The sequence below is a fragment of the Salvelinus fontinalis genome, chromosome 25 (genome assembly GCF_029448725.1).
Source record: "Salvelinus fontinalis isolate EN_2023a chromosome 25, ASM2944872v1, whole genome shotgun sequence".
Classification (NCBI taxonomy): Eukaryota; Metazoa; Chordata; class Actinopteri; order Salmoniformes; family Salmonidae; genus Salvelinus; species Salvelinus fontinalis.
In genome coordinates, this window is record NC_074689.1 from 4,265,068 (window position 1) to 4,286,644 (window position 21,577).

The 21,577-nt window shown below is 44.6% G+C and overlaps 2 protein-coding genes across 4 annotated transcripts in view; one reads left to right on the plus strand and one right to left on the minus strand.

Moving 5' to 3' along the window:
• The first annotated feature begins 1,768 nt into the window (after nucleotides 1-1,768).
• LOC129822775 (prolactin-releasing peptide-like) lies at nucleotides 1,769-4,389 on the plus strand. Of its 2 annotated transcripts, none has more exons than XM_055881176.1 (3): nucleotides 1,769-1,863; nucleotides 2,161-2,358; nucleotides 3,942-4,389. In XM_055881176.1, coding segments are annotated over exons 1-3 (408 nt in total). In that variant the 5' UTR covers nucleotides 1,769-1,862; the 3' UTR covers nucleotides 4,151-4,389. The 2 variants fall into 2 exon arrangements, with proteins under 2 accessions (XP_055737151.1, XP_055737152.1); XM_055881177.1 differs by having other exon boundaries at nucleotides 1,815-1,863; nucleotides 2,180-2,358.
• Nucleotides 4,390-4,644: 255 nt separating this feature from the next.
• Nucleotides 4,645-21,577, minus strand: part of LOC129822774 (rab effector MyRIP-like) — a 145,194-nt gene continuing 128,261 nt past the window's right edge. The window contains exons 5-17 of one of the 2 annotated variants that reach the window (XM_055881174.1): nucleotides 21,274-21,354; nucleotides 20,422-20,519; nucleotides 20,150-20,230; nucleotides 19,798-19,971; nucleotides 17,604-17,778; nucleotides 16,594-17,288; nucleotides 15,234-15,989; nucleotides 14,703-14,765; nucleotides 11,535-11,726; nucleotides 9,620-9,781; nucleotides 8,909-9,007; nucleotides 8,766-8,826; nucleotides 4,645-7,161 (exon numbers count right to left, since the gene is read on the minus strand). In XM_055881174.1, coding sequence (XP_055737149.1) covers nucleotides 7,121-7,161; nucleotides 8,766-8,826; nucleotides 8,909-9,007; nucleotides 9,620-9,781; nucleotides 11,535-11,726; nucleotides 14,703-14,765; nucleotides 15,234-15,989; nucleotides 16,594-17,288; nucleotides 17,604-17,778; nucleotides 19,798-19,971; nucleotides 20,150-20,230; nucleotides 20,422-20,519; nucleotides 21,274-21,354 — 2,678 coding nt within the window. In that variant the 3' untranslated portion in view covers nucleotides 4,645-7,120. The remainder of the gene's footprint in view (nucleotides 7,162-8,765; nucleotides 8,827-8,908; nucleotides 9,008-9,619; nucleotides 9,782-11,534; nucleotides 11,727-14,702; nucleotides 14,766-15,233; nucleotides 15,990-16,593; nucleotides 17,289-17,603; nucleotides 17,779-19,797; nucleotides 19,972-20,149; nucleotides 20,231-20,421; nucleotides 20,520-21,273; nucleotides 21,355-21,577) is intronic. The other variant, XM_055881175.1, reaches the window with a different exon arrangement.

Sequence of the window (21,577 nt, forward strand, 5' to 3'; positions counted from 1 at the left end):
AGGTAACAACACATCCGCCACGCGGATCCTCAACACTGGGCCCCCTCAGGGGTGCGTGCTCAGTCCCCTCCTGTACTCCCTGTTCACTCATGACTGCACGGCCTGGTACGACTCCAACACCATCATTAAGTTTGCTGATGACACAATAGTAGTAAGCCTGATCACCGACTGATCACTGAGACAGCATATAGGGAGTAGATCAGAGACCTGACCGTGTGGTGCAAGGACAACAACCTCTCCCTCAACGTGATCAAGACAAAGGAGATGATTGTGGACTACAGGAAAAGGAGGACCAGGCACGCCCCCATTCTCATCAACGGGGCTGTAGTGGAGCAGGTTGAGAGATTCAAGTTCCTTGGCAGCCACATCACCAACAAACTAACATGGTCCAAGCACACCAAGACAGTCGTGAAGAGGGACAAGACCAAACCTATTCCCCCCAAGAGACTGAAAAGATTTGGCATGGGTCCTCAGATCCTCAAAAGGTTTTACAGCTGCACCATCGAGAGCATCCTGATGGGTTGCATCACTGCCTGGTATGGAAACTGTTCGGCCTCCAACCGCAAGGCACTACAGAGGGTAGTGTGAATGGCCCAGTACATCACCAGGGCCAAGCTTCCTGCCATCCAGGACCTCTATACCAGGCGGTGTCAGAGGAAGGCCCTAAAAATTGTCAAAGACTCCAGCCACCCTAGTCATAGACTGTTCTTTCTGCTACCGCACGGCAAAGCGGTACCGGAGCGCCAAGTCTAGGTCCAAGAGGCTTCTAAACAGCTTCTACCCCCAAGCCATAAGACTCCCGAACAGATAATCACATGGTTACCCGGACTATTTGCACCCCCCCTCCCCCCATACGCTGCTGCTACTCTCTGTTATTACTATGCACAGCCATTTTAATAACTCTACTTACATGTACATAATTACCTCAATTACCTCTACACCGGTGCCCCCTGCACATTGGTACATTGACTCTGTACCGGTACCTCCTGTATACAGCCCAGCTATTGTTATTTACTGCTGCTCTTATTTATTCTTATCTCTTACTTTTGGGGGGATTTTCTTAAAACTGCATTGTTGGTTAAGGGCTTGTAAGTAAGCATTTCACTGTAAGGTAGTGCAAAACGTGAGTGTTCCATAAAGTGATATTCAAATCAAATGTTCTTTGTCACATGCGCGAATACAACTCACGTTTTGCATTGATCAATGTGTTAATGTACATGTGTGAATCATGCACATCACCATAGAATGTAGGCCTATGATAGGATATAACCATTTACCATGTTACATTGAAGCAACTGTCCAGTGCTCCAGAATTCAGTTACCTATAATGAATTACAATATGAGTGAATTTTATTAGACATACACAAGTTTATTTATTGAAAATGATACTCATTGATCAGTTTACCACTATCTGGTTGGTGCTATGACAACGAAAGGACTTGTCGATACTAATCAAGATGATTGACGCATACCCGCCTCCACAACTCTGGGCCACTGTCTTGTACTTGAAGTGAAGGTCCCCAAAGCGGGCCGTCTACTAAGTTAATGTTGTCCACATGTCATTGACTACTTGATGGAGTGCACCGCGGCGTGCCATGACCGAGGAAAACTCCAACCCAAAAGCCCCATTAAATTACTTTTTTATTCTTAAAGGAAAGAAGAGGCAAGAAGGAGTGGACGAGGAGGAAGTGGTGGGGTGACTTTATCCACCGGAGTATCATATGTGACGTTCTTGATTCATCATCTAATATGGGCAGTGCGGGAATATATAAACTCCCGCTCACACCCTTCCCGCCAATGAAGAACCTCACACGAGGAAACCCTCCACCGACAAAAACCTCTACAAAGCTACACAAGTTTACAGTAAGTTTAAGCTAGTTGTGTGTCGTCCACAAACCGCTAGACTTTTATATATAAAAGGTGAACACGTATTTATGATGATAATTTATTTATTCAGTTATTAGGTAACCTTGTGTCAGAGTAGATAATTAATTGGTAGACATATCTGTATTTTCTAAGATTACGCAATCGTGCGCAATTACGCGTGAAACCGGCTATTTGAAAAGTTAGGACGAGATGACATTGATACAAGTCTAAAGTCGAGTTCAACCATTTATCTTTACCTTTATGTCGTTTTATAACAAAATGGTCCACGTGCAGTGCCTTGCTGTCCATCTAGAATGATTCCTGAGACTAGAGTGGCGTGCCCGGTGACGGTGAGAGAGTGCGTCCTGGGGACCCGCTGGCTGACGGCTGCGCTCACGGTGCTGCTGCTGCTGCTCTCCACGACGGTCACCTGTGTACACAGTACCACAGTGGAGCACGACTTTCATATCGTCCACAATGTCGACAATAGAAGTAAGTTGACACTCGTTTTATTTTCGAATAAAAATAAATGATCTGTCTCCTATAAGCTTTTAATCTTGAAAGGTGACATTGGTGACTATATGGATATTACACATGGATTGCACATTTTATTTAATAAAATGATGTTTTTGTATGTTCATTAATATAAATCAGATTTCAGATTTCTAACCTATTACAAATGGTTTATAAAGGGTGTGGTAAAATGTGTTAATAAACAAATACAATCATAATAAACAAATTTTGAATGGGTAACACATATCACACTGATAACGTGATATGATCTACAATGATTCTAAAAAAATACATTTTGTTATATCATAATATTATCTAAGGTTTTTATCATTATTGATATGGGGTTTATAAATTAAATAACCGCAGTGTAACTGTCTTATAAACCCTAAAATCCAGTAAATGGACCTCCACTGCATGATGAAAAGGTGACATCTACTTTCAGGTTACTATTCATAGCCTAAATGGTATTGTTCATACCAGGTTATTGTTTGTAGCCAAAATAGTATTGTTCATACCAGGTTATTGATCATACCACCTTATTGTTCATATCACGTTATTGTTCATACCACTTTATTGTTCATATCACGTTATTGTTCAAATCATGTTATTGTTCATACCACATTATTGTTCATACCACATTATTGTTCATACCACATTATTGTTCATATCACGTTATTGTTCATATCACATTATTGTTCATACCACGTTATTGTTCATATCACATTATTGTTCATACCACATTATTGTTCATATCATGTTATTGTTCATACCGGGTTATTGTTCATATCACATTATTGTTCATATCATGTTATTGTTCATATCACATTATTGTTCATACCCAGGTTATTGTTCATACCACGTTATTGTTCATATCACGTTATTGTTCATATCACGTTATTGTTCATACCCGGGTTATTGTCATACCACGTTATTGTTCATACCGCATTATTGTTCATATCACGTTAATGTTCATACCATGTTATTGTTCATACCATGTTATTGTTCATACGGGTTATTGTTCCTATCACATTATTGTTCATACCGCGTTATTGTTCATACCGCATTATTGTTCATACCGCGTTATTGTTCATACCGGGTTATTGTTCATACCGCATTATTGTTCATACCGCGTTATTGTTCATACCGGGTTATTGTTCATACCGGGTTATTGTTCATACCGTGTTATTGTTCATATCACGTTATTGTTCATACCACATTAGTGCTCATACCAATACCAAAACATTGTGTCCTTTACAACAATACTACTAGTTATGGAACAGCAATATGACGAGTTATTAGGTCTGACTATCAAATGTGACATACTGTTTAGGCATAACGGTACAACTATGTAGGCTACTTTGTGGACAGGCATTTGTGTGTGCTTGTCAGAGAGTTTGAGTGTGTGTGTTTCTGTCTGTCTGTGATTGCGAGGACATGCTTGTATATACTGTGTGTGTATATATACTGTATATATGTGCGGGATGAGTGTAAGCATCAAGTTAAGGTTTGAATATATATATATATATATTGCTTCCACTCATCCCGCGTCTTTTCTTTGTCAGGTCCAGAGATAGATCCATTGTGGTACGTGGGGCGTGGGGTGAGGCCCATCGGGCGCTTTGGGAAGAGGCAGAGCAGAGGAGGGGACAGCGGTGGCCTCAGACACCCTGAATATGTGATAAACACCCTGGAGCTTCTCCTCAACACCATCAGGAACCAGGAGAGCCTCGGGAAGACACTGGGAGGGGAGGACGCCGACTGGTTACCGTGACAACATGCTCGCCACCCACCGTCTGTGTCTTTTCTGTATTTAATCAAGGATTGGCCCCCTTTCTCGGTCTCTTTCTCATTTTCTTTCTTCCTTCCTGTCTTTCTTCTTCTCAAGGTTCTCTCTCAAGCCTATGTTTTACTCGAAGGGACCTCTAAACTGGCTGAACCAAAAAATAAGTTGTATTCTGTACATACTGAGAAATGCAATCTATATTGATTAATAAATGAAGATGTCTCTAACTATGTTTTTGGTAGATTGGTGCTGTTACCGATTATTGTTTCATGAAAAGCAGGACGTAAATCAAGAGAAATGTAAAGATGCTCAAATTCCGATATGAATCTTTCTGCGAATTAGCGAGTTCGTATTTTTTGTTTTGTTACCATGAGGTAAATAGGTATGAATATTGCTGATAAAGGGATTTTCTTTGTAACATAAGATAAGTAACACGTTATTAATTCCCAAAGGTTAGAAATGACATGAAACTCCAGAGATCATTCAGGTATGCAAACTTTTATTCATTTAAGTATTACACTTTTTCTCATTCAGAGCAATTTGGCACATAGAGAATACATTTTTTGCTTCTTAATATTTCCCCCCAACACATGATATGGATTGCAACAAACGATTGCATGAGTGAATAGTCCATCAAAGCTGTGCATAGTGAACTTCACTGCAGTCATTCAGTCATGATGGCAGCGAGATCTCCCACAGACAACACAGAAGGATCAAGTTTATGATTGGGCAATTATACCTTATATGTCATATCCATTTTTTTTTTTTTACATATATATATAAACAAAATCTGAGGTGAGATCACTTTATTTTTTTACAATATAAAAATACAGGACATTGATAATGAAGACCCCCATGGCTGTGCTTCTCATGATAATTTTGTACACCTATTTAACATGCGTTTATACACAACACACCTCCAGGAACAACGACAACATACAGGAACGATCTGCAAAAACTGCAAAATGCGATCATAGGATGAATAGATGGACTCACCAGTGGACAGTGTTCAAATAGAACCTAATAGAATCAAATACCATCTAAAAAAAAAACAACAGAAGTCCCAGCAGTCCAGAGGTATGGGAATAACCTGTTATCAAAGGACAACTAGATGACACTTTATACTAGTTCTGGTCCATGGTGTTATGTGTGGCCTGAAAAAAGCTGCACATAACACCATGGACCATAGCAAACATCATACTATTTTACCTGTCAAAACCGAGCAGTAGACACCAACAGAACCCTACGCAACCTGGTATTTCATATCCTCTATATTAATACTTTCTGACTTTCTCAATATAAAGAGCCAGGCCTGTATTTGTAGATCACAATGAATACAGTTACATGGACAGGGAAGATCTGATCCTAGATCAGTACTCCTACAATGAGACGCTTGATAACAAAAACAGGCCGAGCACTCAGGACTCTTTAGGGCGATGTCACGCACCGCATCAACTACTATTTACAGCATCTCCCGTTTTAATCATGAAAATCACACGTTTTTTTTTAGACAATTAATGCAGCCATACATGTCAAGCACTTTGAAAACGGGAACATGACACGCTTTCAGACATAACTGATGATTAAAGCTTTCAGAGGGGGGAGAAAGCGTACACCATTTCCCGCTCACTTTGTTTTAGTGAGAATAAGAATCTTGAAAAGTTAAAAAAAATTCAATTGCTTGTAATAAAATCGTGGTTTTCATGGCACACGGCCCATTAGACTTCATTGTGTATAAATCTTTACAAGATACTTAACGCAATGTACAATTCATTACTGGAGCCATACAGCACAGGTGACAAATCAGGATCTATGTCAAATAAAGGCCACAAGGCTGAAATAATTGAAATATAACAATAACAACAACTAATGGCTTAGAATGGTGACAATTTCATAGACAGGTGTTTTTATTTGGTAAGAAACACGTGTTAATTTAATCAATTCACGGCTTCTTTGGGTTCATAAATGACTTACAGATAGGTAGCTTATGTGTGATAAATGCTTCATTATTTGTAAATGCAATTAAACGGAAATGTTTCATTACATTACTAGCAATACAGCTAAACCTTATCCAAATATGGTAACTAAGCACAATAGTAATTAGGTCATCACAAAATCACCTCCTTCAAACGGTTGCGGTGTGTTCACTTGTTACCTTAATGACAATTCTTAATTAAGGAACAGGAGAGGACACCAGATCTTTTTTCTAGCAGTCTTCTTTTCTAAAATTTGAAAAACATCAGACCATATCTTAGTGAATGAGGGTTGTTATTTGCTAGTTTCAGGGAAATTATTACTTTTGAGTCTTTACACAGAAATAATAATTAAATGCCAACATTGAACAGGTCCCGCATCTGCTCTACAATTCATCATGACATTTCATCGGTGAGAGAAAGTAAAACAGTAGTATAAAACATGGTTTACCCTCTATAGGGACACGTACCACAGAACTATTTCACGTGTTTGTTTCACATCTTCTTTGTACATTAGTTCAAACACCGACGACACTCTTGCAAACAGTTAGAAAAAAAAGACCGACAGAGATTTTCTATTTTCTGTACTACAATGACTCTGAAGTGACAGTAAGACAGTGAGTTGTGAGGAGTGTTCATATGCTGATATTAAGGCAGAGACACGCCGTCTATCAACCCACCACATTGTGGGTGTCGTGGTGTGGTGGTTACAGTGAGTGAGGCCCGGGGGGGGGGGGGGCGGATGAAGTAGGATGGGACAGGAGTTGGGTCAATCCTGGCCTGGGGAGGCAGGGCATGGGGTCGTTTTTAGGGGGTGACAGGATGGGGAAGTGCCTGGCTGAGGAGAGCGCTGGGTGGGGTGCACAGGGCAGGTGTTAGTCCCTGCGTAGCCCGAAGCGGACGCTGGATCAAGGCACTGGATTGGAGAGGCCCCGCGGGGGTCCACGGGTGCCCTCGAGGGACTTCTTGTGCTGTCTGCATGTCACTACGGCTGAAGTGCTCTCACCTGTTGCTCAGACTCCCTATCTGGAAGAAGACCAGGAAATACATATAGACATATACTTGAGCATTTCAGTTAAGGAAAGTATTCAACATTCAAAATGACAAATGAAGCTATTACATAGTAAAACGTAAATGTAGTTTACATTGCATATACACTGAGTGCACCAAACATTAAGAACACTGTGCTAATATTGCACCCCCCCCCCCCCCCCCCCTTTTGCCCTCAGAACAGCCTTAATTCGTCGGGGCATGGACTCTACAAGGTGTCGAAAGCATTCCACACAGATGCTGGCCCATGTTGACTCCAATGCTTCCCACAGTGGTGTCAAGTTGGCTGGATGTGCTTTGGGTGGTGGACCATTCTTGATACACCTGGGAAACTGTTGAGTGTGAAAAACCCAGCAGCATTGCAGTTCTTGACACAAACCAGTGCGCCTGGCATCTACTACCATACCCTGTTCAAAGACACCTAAATATTTTGCCTTGCCCAGTCACCCTCTGAATGGCACACATACACAATCCATGTCTCAATTGTCTCAAGATAATTGTCTCCTTCTTAAACTAACTTGTGTCCTCCCCTTCATCTACACTGATTGAAGTGGATTTAGCAAGTGACATCAATAAGGGATCGTAGCTTTTCACCTGATCAGTCTATGGAAAGGAAAGAGCCGGTGTCCTTTAAGTTTTTGTTACACTATTTGGTCATATTTAAATCAGAATTGGGCATGAAATTCAGAAGTTCCCCCAGACAGAGAGAGAAACAGTAAAACATGCATCCCTTCCTGAGAGAATACTTCCATCAGCTCTAATCTAACGACGGTCTCTTTAAAAGACGCTCCGTCGATCTCTTTCTGAAATCAACACGATACGACTATGAGACTTCTTCTTTGATCTTGCCTCTGTTGCCTTGTGCTTTTCTTTGAGACGAAAGCTAAAAACAGAGTGAATCACTGACACGGTGAGGCTGCTTGATGGCTCCAAAACAGAAAGAAAAACCACCGTTAATAATTAATGAAATAATTATTAACATGAAAAGGACTGTGTCCCAATGGTTGATGACGCAGCAGTCCGATTCGTCTCTTATTCTCTGTGCTCCGTCTCTCTTTCCTAATGGAACCTTTCTCTTTCTTCTCTCTCTAGCTGGTGCATTTAGTCTGGCGTCCATTCAATCCTTTCCTTTCGATCCAAATGTGTGATGTTTGCTTTCCAAGTGTGAATACAAGTTCCCCCCCCCAATCCAACATCCACACACTAAAAAGGGTGCGTTACTCTGCGGAGAGGACAACATTGTGTTGCCACAGTGATGTGAGCCAAGATCGATGTAAAACACACATGAACGCATTAAGAGGGTGTGTGTGTGTGTTTTACGACTGTTGAAAGGCAAAACTTGCGCCTTGAGACAGTGTGACATTACACAGTCTGAAAGATTTGAGATTTTATGAAGTGACAACGTTTGGGTCATTTTGCGCCCTGGTACTTTTTCAATCAACAAGGGGAGTCAACCCTATACACTAAATTAAACAAAAGTAGGAAATGGAAATGGAGGCGTCAATACATTAAATAGAACTAAACAAATTGTTCAGAAGCAAACCAGGTTTTCTTTGTGAGCATTTCAACAAGTCCGTCACCTTTGGCTGGAGGGGCAGGTAGCTTTCTCCTCTGTTGACGTGACGTGTCGAGGGTTTGAGGCTGCAGAGAAACAGTATATGAGCACAGTGGCCATGAGGCTGTGTATGTGTGTAATAATTGTAAGGTGGAAAAAAAATACTACCTCAGGTTTTGGCTTGGGGAACTTGGAGAAACGATTGCAGGCGGTGACGTTCAGTCCAGCTGTTTTTAAAGATAATATCCTCAACTCGATGTCTGATATCTGGAGGGAGCAGATGAAAAACTATTCAGAAAAAGGATATCAGACCTGAAGTGAAACTATATTTTCTGTACATGTAGTGTAGATCAAGGCTCAGGCTAGCAGATCCATTCAATTCACTTTGCTACTGAAGGACAATTTAGAAGACACCAGCGGAATACAATTACATATCCTTCACACTCTCTCCAGTCTCCAACGTTTAAGCCTGCATTCTAACACGACCATCAGACCCTGGTCGCGTTCCAGGCCGACCACACTGCCGACGTGCCACGTCATCGACTGCACAGTTGGGCATCAAATTGCTCTATCATAACATCTGGTTGGTAGCCTAGGGTGATCTAGTGGTCTAAGACGCAGCGTCCAGGACACATGCCAACCAACTTCCCTTTAACACAAATTATCTTTCAGCACTGTCATCCATTCTCTCTTGTTGCTCAATAAATTCAGAAAATACCTTAAACATACTGTATACTGTATATGACAAAAGAAGATGTGATTGGCTCATATGTCACACCTACACAAGTGCTGTGAAATCTGACTTTCATCTGCAATGTAATAAGCATGGAACACAGTCAAGGAAACAACTGGGCGTTTGGATATGAATGGACCCCCTACCTGAAGCTCAGACTGCTGCACCTGGGTGGCGGCAGTGGCCACCTGGTCCTCCAGGAAGGCCAGCTCTCTGTCTGAGGTGTCACTGCTGATGTCCCGGGCCACCTCCTCCAGGTCCCCCAGTGCCCCCTCCAGGCCGTACACCGCCCCCGCAGCCAGGTATACCTGCAGGGAGAAGTCACATGTTACAGGAGAGCTGTGGGCACAGGTGCTGAGCATAACAATGTTAGGATCCCACAGGGCTCTATCCTAGGGCCTGTCTTGTTTAGCCTCTACATTAAATAATACAGGTTGTAGTCACTATATGGTCATGCTAAGATGGAGAAAAGTGGCTCAGATAGTGACTTCAGATGGGCAAGTACACATAGGTTATCTATTCTTTTGATCTAGGGTCGTGGTTGAGGTTAGAGTAAGGATTATGTTTCGGGTTTAGAAAGTGTTGCACTTTGGTCCTTTCTAGAGTGGCCAGATAGTGACAACCACCAACATTCAGATGTATGTACAGTTGAAGTCGGAAGTTTACATACACTTAGGTTGGAGTCATTAAAACTCGTTTTTCAAAAACTCCACAAATGTCTTGTTAACAAACTATAGTTTTGGCAAGTCGGTTAGGACATCTACTTTGTGCATGACACAAGTAATTTTTCCAACAATTGTTTACAGACAGATTATTTCACTTTCATAATTCACTGTATCATAATTCCAGTGGGTCAGAAGTTTACATAAACTAAATTGACTGTGCCTTTAAACAGCTTGAAAAATTCCAGAAAATGATGTCATGGCTTTAGAAGCTTCTGACAGGCTAATTGACATCATTTGTGTCAATTGGAGGTGTACCTGTGGATGTATTTCAAGGCCTACCTTCAAACTGAGTGCGTCTTTGCTTGACATTAGCCAAGACCTCAGAAAAAAAATTGTAGACTTCCACAAGTCTAGTTCATCCTTGGGAGCAATTTCCAAACGCCTGAAGGTACCACGTTCATCTGTACAAACAACAGTATGGAAGTGTAAACACCATGCAGCCATCATACTGCTCAGGAAGGAGACGTGTTCTGTCTCCTAGAGATGAACGTATTTGGCCACTCAGCAAGGAAGAAGCCACTCCAAAACTGCTATAAAAAAGCCAGACTACGGTTTGCAACTGCTCATGGGGACAAAGATCGTACTTTTTAGAGAAATGTCCTCTGGTCTGATGAAACAAAAATAGAACTGTTTGGACATAATGACCATCGTTATGTTTGGAGGAAAATGGGGAGGCTTGCAAGCCGAAGAACACCATGAAGCACTGGGGTGGCAGCATCATGTTGTGGGGGTGCTTTGCTGCAAGAGGCACTGGTGCACTTCACAAAATAGATGGCATCATGAGGCAGGAAAATGATGTGGATATATTGAAGCAACATCTCAAGACATCAGTCAGGAAGTTAAAGCTTGGTCGCAAATGGGTCTTCCAAAAGGACAATGACCCCAAGCATACTTCCAAAGTTGTGGCAAAATGGCTTAAGGACAACAAAGTCAAGGTGTTGGAGTGGCCATCACAAAGCCCTGACCTCAATCCTATAGAACATTTGTTGCCAGAACTGAAAAAGTGTGTGCGAGCAAGGAGGCCTACAAACCTGACTCAGTTACACTAGCTCTGTCAGGTGAAATGGGCCAAAATTCACCTAACTTATTGCGGGAAGCTTGTGGAAGGCTACCCGAAAAGTTTGACCTTTCTTCAACAATTTAAAGGAAATGCTACCAAATACTAATTGAGAGTATGTAAACGTCTGACCCACTGGGAATGTGATGAAAGATATAAAAGCTGAAATATTTTTTTTTACTAGGATTAAATGTCAGGAATTGTGAAAAACTGAGATTAAATGTATTTGGCTAAGGTGTATGTAAACTTCTGACTTCAACTGTAGGCTGTGGTTCTTACGTTTTCCTCCATCTTGGTGAGTTTCTGGTCCAGCTCCCTGGTCTCTAAGGTGCTGGAGAAGGATTCAGACGCGCTCACGCACTCTGAGGGAGTGACGCTATCGCCCCCCGCCTCACCAATCAGCCCCTCGGTAGCGTTGAGCACCTTCAGGACCTCTGTGGTGATACTGCACAGAGATGCGGCCGAGTATTTCTGTTCAACACACACACACACACACACACACACACACACACACACACACACACACACACACACACACACACACACACACACGAGTCATAAGCACAAAGATGACTACCATTAGTGAGTAAAAAACATATATGAAACAGTGAAGAGGAGGGTCGGACAGATGTTTACAGCATGGTCCTCAATGACAATGACAGACGAAGTCAGTCAATGACACACACACACAGCTTTTACACCTCCAATCAACACACACACAGACACACATCACGACTCACGCTCGACCTGCACGGAGCGATCAGGTGGGAGGAAAAACAGTGTGAGGAAGAAGAGTCTGAGGTTTCGGGTGGAAGACGAGGAGAGCCGTTGACCTTTTCTATTTAGTAGGTTCCGCTATTTAATAGGTTTAAGTTATAGAGGTCACGCAAGGGTGACAGTCGACCTAACATGAGGCAAATGAAAGTGCAGTCTCGGCTACACGACATAACAAACCACACTCCAACTGTACAGGACAAACAAGAACAGTACATCTGAGAAGATGACAAGGAGAGAGGGAAGAGAGAGAAGGAGAGAGACAGCTGTAATTCAATATTGAGTTAATCATTGGCTTGAAGCTTTGATCTGTGGGACTAATGAGTGCATTGATCCACCCGCTTTCTCTCTCCAAGACGCGTTAGCCGGCTAGCGACGTGCATGGGCTTTGAAAGGAAAGGTACAGTGTGGGTGTTAGGGGGTGTTAGTGGGTGGCACTTGAGTCGGAGATGAGACGAGATGAGAGACGGCTCCTTCTGAACACTCGGCGGTCACTTAGAGAGCAAAGAGTTACGGTGCCGACTGAGTAGGTCGATGGAGAACGGGAGCCGGAGTGAGAGTCTTGGCCACCCCCCCCCCCATTACAAAGACACATCGTTACCACACGGCTCCAACACACGGTTCCATTTCCTACTACGACATTTGTGTTTAGAAAGCACTTCAGAAAGTCCTTCCACACTCGCATTCCTGAGGTACCACGCAGCGTGTGCTTGGGCAAAGGACGTCAACGCTGCTTGCTTGTCAGCGAGTAACATTTCCTGCCAAATTGGGCCCATACCTGGCGCGAACTCGTGACCGCTGCCTCACAAATGCATGTGATCGTGCTCCTGCAAGCGTCTCGGTCGACCGCGCCGCCTCAAGAGCAAGTTAATGAAGCGAGGCAAGCTGGAAACTTACAGCTGAGGAGTAAGTTTCACACGTCCCCCAAGTGTTCCACTGGGGCTTTATGAACATGCCGCAGATCTAGACTTTCGACACTTAGTCATATCTCAAACAAGTGGAGAGTTGTGCAGATATACTTCACAGTGTCCTTGTTATTCCAAAAGAGGAAAGGTGACAGTAACTTCCACAAATGGCCCCAATAGCAAAGTTATAAATTCATGGTGCTCTCATTTATACAAACTTTAAAAAATATATAAACAAGAGCAACATGATTTTAAAACGTCCTCGTTGCGGTCATTTGTGGAAGAAGATGCTGTCACTTTTAATCTTTAGGAATACAAATGGACATGACTTTACCCAGATTAGCACCCCATTCCAGAGAAGCCTTTTTGTAGTGTGTGGGATACCATGGAATATAAATCCATCCATATTTATCTCTTGACATACTCAAATGGAGAGCTGTGGTTTCCAGTGGTGGAAAAAGTACTCAATTGTCATACTTGAGTAAAAGTAAAGATACCTTAATAGAAAATGACTCAAGTAAAAGTGAAAGTCACCCAGTAAAATACTACTTGAGTAAAGGTCTAAAAGTGTCTGGTTTTAAATATACTTAAGTACAGTGGTGGGAAAAGTACTAAATTGTCATCCTTAAGTAAAAATAATAAATGAAAGTAAATGCTATACATCAAATTCCTTATATTAAACAAAATAGACAAAACTGTTTCCTTGTTTTTGTACATTTACAGACAGACAGGGGCACACTCCAAGACTCAGACATCATTTACAAACGCAGCATTTGTGTTCAGTGAGCGCCAGATCAGAGGCAGTAGGAATGACAACACGTTATATTGATAGGTGCGTGAATTGGACCATATTGCTGTCCTGCCTGAGCCTTTCGAAATGTAACTCGTACATTTTGAATGCCAGGTAAAATGTATGGAGTAAAATGTCAATATTTTCTTCACAAATGTAGTGGAGTAAAAGTAAAAAGTAAAAGTAAAAATATCAATGGTAAAGTACAGATACCAAAAATACTTATTAGTACTTCAAAGTATTTATACTTAAGTACTTTACACCACTGGTGGTTTCACACCTTATGTAACTGCCATTCATACCCCAGCCTCAGCCCTTTACAAATGTCTAAAATGTATTGAAGGAAGAATAAGAGAGAAAAGCACTAGAAAGGAAACACGTATATTAGCTAATGCAATCGGCTTTGTAGGTCTAAATTGAATCCAGCACCATCAGTTATTTCACTCCCTCTTTCACTCCCCATCTATCCTTCGTGGCTTTAAATAACATTTAGAAGTGTCCAGAAGTCCCTAAAATAAGCCACATCTAGATAAGAGCAAAACGGCGTCACAAATGGCACCCTGTACCCTACATTTAGCGCACTTACATAAGGAATAGGGTGCTATTTGGGACACAAGCAACTGAAGTAGAGCAGAGAGAGACAGAGAGTGACTAATACCATTATGGTCCCTGACAAAACAACCATGTCTCACTTGATGATGCCTTACTTGTGACAGTGTGTGTGAGTAAGCATTGTAAAAAAGAGGATTCATCAGATAGGTGCACGCGTGCGTGGCTGTGTGTGTGCTGTCTACGTCCATCACAGTAACTTGATAGTTCTGGTGTTGTGTCATGTGAATGTTATGTTTGGGACTGTTAGTCATGACTCATGTTGCATAGAAGGTCTATGTATGTGTGTGTGTGTCTGTGTGCCCATACGTGTGCCCGTGTGTATGATGTCCTGACCGGGGCCTGTGTTATAGAGACAGTAGATCTCACCTGCTGTAAGAGAGAGGAGAGCAACTCTAGCCTCTGCTGTAGTTCCAGCCAATTCTGCCCCTCCTGACAGACAGACACGTGTGGACGGACGGACGGAGAGACAGAAGGAGAGAGGTGGGACACGGATGGCACAGCAAAATATAGATGAGAAGAGTTGAGAAGAGGTAGGCGAGGAGGGAGAAAGAGGTTAGGGATGAGCAGAAGGTACAGACAGAAGAAAGGCAGGGGAAACAAAGGAGTGAATGAGAGAAATGAGACGTCGGAGTACGATACAGAGACAGTCTAAGATCAGATTGAAAGATAACTAAGGGTAGCCCCCTGCCGTGTTTAGGGGAGGAAACAGGACATTGATGGTAGGGTAAAGCCATAGATGTACTAGAGAGCTCATCTATCTTAACCCATGGTAAAACAGGCTTTGGGCCAAGTATCCCTATCCTGGTATACATATCTCTAGATTCGGCCCTCTATCCAACTCTATGGTTAAAGTGAAATATGAAACCATGAGTTCCTGTTCCGCCTCTCTCTGCTCACCTGTCCGTCACACAGCACCCCCTCCTGGACAGATGGGGTAATAGCAAGCGAGATGGGCGTGGATCCGGACTTTTCATTTTGGTCTTCCACTTGTTCCCCCTTTTTCTCGGCCTTTCTGTCCACCTCTTTTCTCTGTGGTCTCTTACTTTGCCTGTTCTTCTCCACTCTCTTCTCTTCTTGGTCATCTACTTTCTCTTCCAAACTCTTTCCTCCTCTCCCCAACCTCCTCTCCTTCACTCTCGCCTCCTCTCGTAATGTCGGCCTTTCCGTTAGTCTCTCTCTCTTTTTCAGTTCCGGCCCTTTCACTGACTCGATTGTCTCTCTCTCCGCCCCATCCTGACTTTTACTGCTCGGTCTGTCTCTCGGTCTCTCACTCTGTCTCGGCCGATCTCCTTCTCTCTCATTCTGCCTCAGCTTCTCTTTCGGTCTGTCACTTTCCCGGTCTCTCCCTCCAGGACTTTTGATTGGCTCGTCCTCGGATGAGCTCACTACTTCTTTGCTGTTGGCTCGTCCAACCAGCTGGCTCAGTTTGGAGCGGAGCTTCTGCTCCAGTGTGTCTCCGGAGCCGGGCCCAGTGCTGCTGGTGGACAGGGGGTCAGGGGTCACGGGGTTACGGGCCGCAGAGTTAGGGCCCACAGTGTCCTGGTCCTCGGGGGTCATGGCCTCAGAGGAGGCTTTGGGGATGGGCACCACATCAGGGGTCATCTCCTCACTCATGCCCCTCTTCAACAGGCCGTTCAGCAGGAAACTGTTCTCCTAAGGATGGAGAGAGAAAGAGAGTGACAGAGACAGAGGGAGAGCGCGGAAGAGAGAGAGAGAAAGAGAGAGAATAAAGAGAGTAAGAGAGACCTTAACACGTATTTCTTTCTTTATGATAGTGTTGTAGTGCCACATAGCGTTGTGGTAATGTTTCTCAATAGTCTTACGAGGGTTGACCAATGACTTTACACATTTTTTCAGACATTTATAACAACTAGAACGTGGTGGAGAAAAGATGATTACAAATCTAAAATCTCTGTAGCTTAATCAACTACCGTAAATGAGAAACGAGAACAAGATTGGTGTAGCTGCTACACGCGCCATATCGTCACATTTGAGTAAGTTTGAGTAATTTAGCACAGGGTTTTCCTGGGCACGTTTTGTAACCAGCTTTGATAATTTGAATCAGCTGTGTAGTACTAGGGCAAAAAACATGGACCTTAGCGGGGGCCCCAGGACCGAGTTTGGGAAACTCTGATTTAGCAGACACTGTCAGCAGAGTGACTTACTGTCAGTGCGTTCAACTAAGGGGAGACAACCACATATCACAATCATTGCAAGTTAAACCGTCCTCAAGGCTTTATGTGTGTCGTTCTCCCACCTGTACAGATTGTGCGTAGAGGGGCTGTGTGTGTGTCTGTGTGTGGGCCTGGTTCCCCGTCGCTTCCCTCTTGCTCTTCCTGCGTCTCCGCGACCTCTTGACCTGGTCGCTCTTCATGCTGTCCTCTGCCTCGCTACTATCCCCAGTCACCTTGGGGTTAAAGTTCACATCCAGCGCCTCCGGGTGGAGCGGGTACGAGGGGAAGTTCTGATGTTGATGATGATGATGATGATGGTGGTACTGAGCCTGCTGGGGATGAAGATGCGGGTCCGAGTTAGGGCCTTTTTTCCCCATCACGTTATGGAGGGGTTTGCGGGGGCGGGCGGAGGGTACCGACGAGGACTCTGAGTCAGAGTTGATGGTCTCAGTGTTGGTGTACTGGCCCGAGGAGGGCGAGGTGACCGGGAGGTGGACAGGGGTGTACGTCCACTCCGGGTCGTGTTGGGAGTCTGTGTAGTACGTCTCGTCTGAGAGTTTCCGCCGGAATTGGCGGAGCGCGGCCCCCCAGCCCCCCTCGTCGTTCTCCTGATCGGAATCAGAGCCCATCTCGTCATAGGCCGAGACCACGCCAGACTCTTTCTCCAGCACGCTGAACACCAGCGACTTTCTCTTGGCCAGTAGGCTGGGACGGGAGTGCTGCGAGCTCTGCAGCGCAATCCAGTTCCCGTCGGGGCTCTGCAACACCGAAGACGCACCTGAACATACAAGCACAGACAAACGTATACAAACTTTACATGTGTGACAAACCACAGCATTTTCCCCGTGAGCTTAACGGTATTGGAATTGTCCTGTTCGCATGTAACATACTGCCGTTGACTGTACAAATAAGAGACGAGAAATGACTGACATGCCTTCGCGTGTAACAGTATGGACATGTCTCTGGGTTGAGTGCAGAGTGTTATGTGTCTGACTATCAGGAGGATTGCCATAGACGTGCCTCTGTCTCTAATGTGTGTGTGTGTGTGTGTGTGTGTGTGTATGAAGGAGGCGTGTTTCAGCGTGTGTCTTACTCGAGTTGCCCAGGCGGTCCACACTCTTCCAGCTGGGCAGTGAGGAGGCCCTGGCCGTCTCCTTCTTCAGAGAGGCGTAGTCCTGTGCCCCGCCCCCTGCCCCCGCCCCCATTAGTGCCTCAGTGACCTTCTCTGGGGAGTCATCACTGGTCAGGGAGAATGCCGACCGCGACCTCTGTACACACGCGCACAAACACACAAAATACAAAAACACACGTTAATGACAGGCTACGCACTTCAAAAACTACGAAGTGCTGACACGGTAACACAGAACGCTGGGTCTACCAGCCAAGGACAGCTTGAAATGGAACTGGCACAGCCGCAGAATTTTCTTCGGGTCAGCAATTTTCCCATGCTTCCGTTCCAGACAAACAACATTTGAGGATTAGGTGGAAAAGATTTGCTTGTTTGGGTGGCTACGTGGATAACAGTGACTAGGTGCTGTTATTGACTGATCCAACTGAATGGGAACTCGTTTGTTTGGTTCGAATCTCAGAAGATATTCAAAGGAAATGGCAACACGAGTTTGTGTTCCTCCGGGAGCCTGGTACACCAGGCTCCCAACCAAATGGCACCCTAATGGCACCCTATTCTACATAGTGCACTCATTCTGACCCAGAGCCCTTCCATTTGGGACAATGCGCCAGTCACATGGATGTGATTCCTATAAAGAGTCAGCAGGGGGCGTCAGAGAACTACAATACGGGCAAGAACAGGGGAGGAGGGACTCATCTCTGTTCACTGACACACACACACGCTCATTCATAGCCTGTGTGTGTGTGTGTGTGGTGTGTGTGCGCGCATGACCGTATGTGTGTGCCTGTGTGTTTGTCTGCGCACACTTTTGTGTGTGTGGTGTGTGTGTGTGTGTACAGAGAGCGTTGATAAAGGGAGCCCATCTCTCTGTGGACCAGGGAGTTGAGGAGAATCCCTGTGTATTCCGCAGCGCTTTGATCATGTGTGAATGTAACAGACGGGGAACGTGGCTTTGATTCCACACTGCTGCGCCTGCCTTACACCCACGGGACGATGACAAATCTCAGCAAGCTCCCCTCTGACTACCCCTTTGAAATTCTGCCAGGCGTGTGGGTGGGTGTGTGTGTGTAGAGGTTTCCCAGGTAAGTTACTGTACAGCTCACAGGTACAAACCGGTGACAACCCTCAGTGGAAAAGAAATGCAAAAAAATCTGCCAATATAATGGAAACACTTAAGTAAATGAGGGACGCAACGTATATGAAAAGCAGGTGCTTCCACACAGCTGTGGCTCCTGAGTTAATTAAGCACTTAATATCCCATCATTCTTTAGGTCATGCCCCCATAGGATGACAATGCCCCCATCCACAGGGCACGGGTGGTCACTGAATGGTTTGATGAGCATGAACACCATGTAAACCATACACCATGGCTGTCTCCGTCACCAGATCTCAACACAATTGAACACGATTGAACTTATGATGGAATTTCTCGTGGAAGAATGGTGTCCTTATCCCTCCAATAGAGTTCCAGACGCTTGTAGAATCTATGCCAAGGCGCATTGCAGGTGTTCTGGCTCGTGGTGGCGCAACAACACTTTATGTTGGCCTTTCATTTATGTTAGCAGCCAGCCCTCAACCCTGTCTGTCCTCATATCTCATCACTAGGGACAGGAGTTTTTCCTGTCCATGTGCCCTGACCAGGACCAAGCTACAGACTATATTTAGGGCCCAGTTTTTCCTGGGTCAGGTCAAATGGCCAGGAAAAAGTGTAGTGTAGTGTAGTATAGTATATTATAGTGGAGCTTACTGTATTGTAGTATATAATAGAGGAGCTTACTGCAGTGTAGTATAGTATATTATAGTGGAGCTTAGTGTAGTATAGTATATTATACTGGAGCTTAGTGTAGTGTAGTATATTATAGTGGATCTTAGTATAGTATATTATAGTGGAGCTTACTGCAGTGTAGTATAGTATATTATAGTGGAGCTTACTGTAGTGTAGTATAGTATATTATTGTAGAGCTTACTGCATTGTAGTATCGTATATTATAGTGGAGCTTAGTGTATTGTATTATATTATAGTGGAGTTTACTGCAGTGTAGTATAGTATATTATAGTGGAGCTTAGTGTAGAGTATTATATTATAGTGGAGCTTACTGCAGTGTAGTATAGTATATTATAGTGGAGCTTAGTGTAGAGGGCTTCCACCCAGACTGACCCAGAGGGAGTAGGAGCTCTTGAGGTGGGCCTGGTTGGCCTGGGCAAGGGTGCTGTGAGGGTGCTGGCTGGGGGAGGACAGCTCACTGCCCTGAGGCTGGCCCTGGCTCAGTCTCTGGGGCCACACAAAATCATACTCTGTCTGCATCTCGGAATGCTTCCTCCTCTGGATGATCTGGGAGAGAGAAGGAGAGGGAAGGAGAGAGAAGGAGAGGGAAGGAGAGAGAAGGAGAGAGAAGGAGAGAGGAGAGAGAGAAGGAGAGAGGAGAGAGAGAGACAGATACAGAATGAAAGAGGGCAATGCTAATGTGATGTGATGTCACCAAAAACGTCACACCAAACATAAAATGTACTTTTTGTACGATGGTTGTGGCCAGTTCCTCTATAAGCTCTTCTTTGTGGTCCCGTAGGTAGCGAGCCTCATTCTGCTTCTCCTGCAACACAGAGACGTCAAAGCCCGGTCAGAATGACCGTCAAACAAGCTTTTCTACAAGCACTAAAACCAAACCTCATCCCAATGGCTCAAAACCAAAAGAGACAGGGAGAGAGGGATAGAAAGAGAGAGAGAGAGGGATGGATGTATCGGGAGAGAAAGAAAGGAGGAAGAGAAGGAGTGTTGTCTCACCAAGCTGTCACTGAATTCCTCTGCGTTGGCGATGGCTTCCTCTATGGCCTCCTCAGCAACGCGCAGGGCAACCGTGAGGGTCTCTGCCATGCTGTGCCCTGCCAACACACGCACCAACACGTTTACTTACAGCCCTCTCAGGAGAGGTCATTACCTAAATGGCAGATTTAATTAGAGATACAGTATACTACACAAACAAAACATCACCGTTGCAGAGAAAATGCAATTAGTGCTGTCTGAGTGTGTGCGCGAGTCTCTCGCTCTCTCTCTGTATGTGAGCGCATTTGTGTTTGGGAGTCTGTTTTAGAGGGGCAGATAAACACACGGTGGTCTTGTCTATTTGCTGTGGTGACTCATGTCAGGGCTGTGGTGGAGTGCTGCTGTGGTGACTCATGTCAGGGCTGTGGTGACTCATGTCAGGGCTGTGGTGACTCATGTCAGGGCTGTGGTGACTCATGTCAGGGCTGTGGTGGAGTGCTGCTGTAGTGACTCATGTCAGGGCTGTGGTGGAGTGCTGTTGTGGTGGCTCATGTCAGGGCTGTGGTGGAGTGCTGCTGTGGTGACTCATGTCAGGGCTGTGGTGACTCATGTCAGGGCTGTGGTGACTCATGTCAGGGCTGTGGTGACTCATGTCAGGGCCGTGGTGACTCATGTCAGGGCTGTGGTGGAGTGCTGCCGTGATTACTGTGATTCAGTGGCCGACTGGGAGGATCACAGACCTCTGGAACAAGAGGACCATGCAGCAGTACTGCTGTGTCATGCTGTGGCTATATGCAATAAGCTAGTATGATGAAACAGATATAGCTAGTAGGACCATTAATCATTGGTTGGGTTCTATATGAGGTGGTGTACCTTCACTCTGCCTGTAGAAGGTTGAGTCACTGCCACAGACGCTGCCATCGTTGTCATTGCTTCCGTCGTGAACACTGCTTTCTACGGGGGAGACAGAGACAGAGTGAGAGAGACACACAGAGAAAGAGAGAAAAGAAGGAGAGAGAGAACAGCGAGCAACCCACTGCTTTCTGCAGGGGAGACAGACACAGAAGTTAGAGGTCAGAGGTTAGCTACGGACTGTGCTGGGAGGAACCTCGAATCACACTGAGAGAACCTAACCTCAGCCTCATCAGCAGAGGAGAGCAATGATATGAAACAGGAG

What these genes read in the sequence shown, in the direction of transcription:
- LOC129822775 (XM_055881176.1), top strand. An exon ending in CCACAATGTCGACAATAGAA is followed by an intron (nt 2,359 to 3,941) that starts GTAAGTTGACAC and finishes TTTCTTTGTCAG; the next exon opens with GTCCAGAGATAGATCCATTG.